General features: G+C 53.4%; 1 protein-coding gene across 7 annotated transcripts in view; it reads right to left on the reverse strand.

Moving 5' to 3' along the window:
* The window catches only part of LOC102215717 (disks large homolog 1-like), a 93,688-nt gene extending 92,446 nt beyond the window's left edge, over positions 1–1,242 (reverse strand). For all 7 annotated transcript variants that reach the window (XM_005751355.1, XM_005751354.1, XM_013915466.1 and 4 more), the window contains exon 1: positions 615–1,242. In XM_005751355.1, coding sequence (XP_005751412.1) covers positions 615–633 — 19 coding nt within the window. In that variant the 5' untranslated portion in view covers positions 634–1,242. The remainder of the gene's footprint in view (positions 1–614) is intronic.
* Positions 1,243–1,248: the final 6 nt, after the last annotated feature.

A 1,248-nucleotide genomic window follows, 5' to 3' on the forward strand; every position in this document is an offset into this window, starting at 1 on the left:
TGGAGGTCTCCGTACTTATGAATGAGTTCACTAAATGAGAACATTTTTCTAAATTTTTACAGTTAATCTAATTCATGAAATGTGCACTTAGCGCTGGGAACGAGGTGAATCTTTCATTGACTTAAATAAGTGGCTTTTCTTTAACTCACTGCCTCCACCGCCCCGGGCACAATCGTTATTTTTCCCGGGATAAAAGTACAGTTATACACGGTTAATAACGTGTAAACGAACTCAGGATATTTTTCTAAATTTTTACAGTTCATTATATTCCTAAATCGCGCGCTGACTGCTGAGGACGAGGTGAATATTTTATTCATATTAGAGTTTATTTTTAGTTCTCCACACAAGGTGCCCCATTTACAACTTGGTTAGCAGCAGTGGCTAACCGGCTAGCTCCTACTTTAACTGACTTCACCTGACTTGGCACGGCTCCGCTCAGCTCAGCAGGGCCAAAGCGAGCCGTGTGGGCCGTGTTCGGCTCGTGTGGCGTGTGAGCCGCTGCGTGTCCCGTGTTTGTTCGAGTCCTGTGTGTCTTTAAAAACGAAGGAGCAGCCGGAGTTTGAACGGCTAGCCTGCTAGCTTGCTAGTTAATATGTGAAGTGAAAGCGGCTTACCTTTCTTTCTCACTGGCATGGTGGTGGTCTGGCTCGGCTAGATCCGCCTCAGCCGCATGCAGTCCTCACACAGGACGGTTTTTGTTCGCGGTTCCGCCGGATAAACCCGCCGCTGTCACCGCTCCAAGTCAGGGCTGAAGAAAATCCCTCCGAGCCAAAAGCCCTCCGGACGGAGCGTCGGGGGGCAGACTGGCACAACAACAGCGAGCCTCCGGGGACGGCTCAGCCAGCAGTCCCGCTAACAAGTGAAGCTCCGCTGAGCTACCGACTCTCACAGATGTAGTTCCCCGCCGGAGAGGCTGTGTGCGCCGGCGTGCACCGCGCAGGCTGACTCTGGAGCTGGCTCCGAAAAGTGCAGATCTGGCTCGGACCGAGCGGGACCTGCAGTGTGCCAAAGTCCGGGAAACACCCGCTGCTGTGCAGGCGGCGCATGCATGAGCTGCCCGCTGCTGCTGGGTGGAGGAGGAGCGGCTCCGGGTTCGTCCAGAAATAAAAAAAAACTTCAAAGCCAGGCTGGCGGCACACCTACACTCACTTATCCCGCACTGGTCCGCACCGCTCCGCCGTGTCCCCGCCTGCGACGTGCATTCGTGTCAAACTTCTGTGAAATCCCTCCTCCCTCCTTTTTCCTCTT

Source organism: Pundamilia nyererei, unplaced genomic scaffold (assembly GCF_000239375.1).
Source record: "Pundamilia nyererei isolate P.nyererei 1_Seehausen unplaced genomic scaffold, PunNye1.0 scaffold00307, whole genome shotgun sequence".
Taxonomy (NCBI): domain Eukaryota; kingdom Metazoa; phylum Chordata; class Actinopteri; order Cichliformes; family Cichlidae; genus Pundamilia; species Pundamilia nyererei.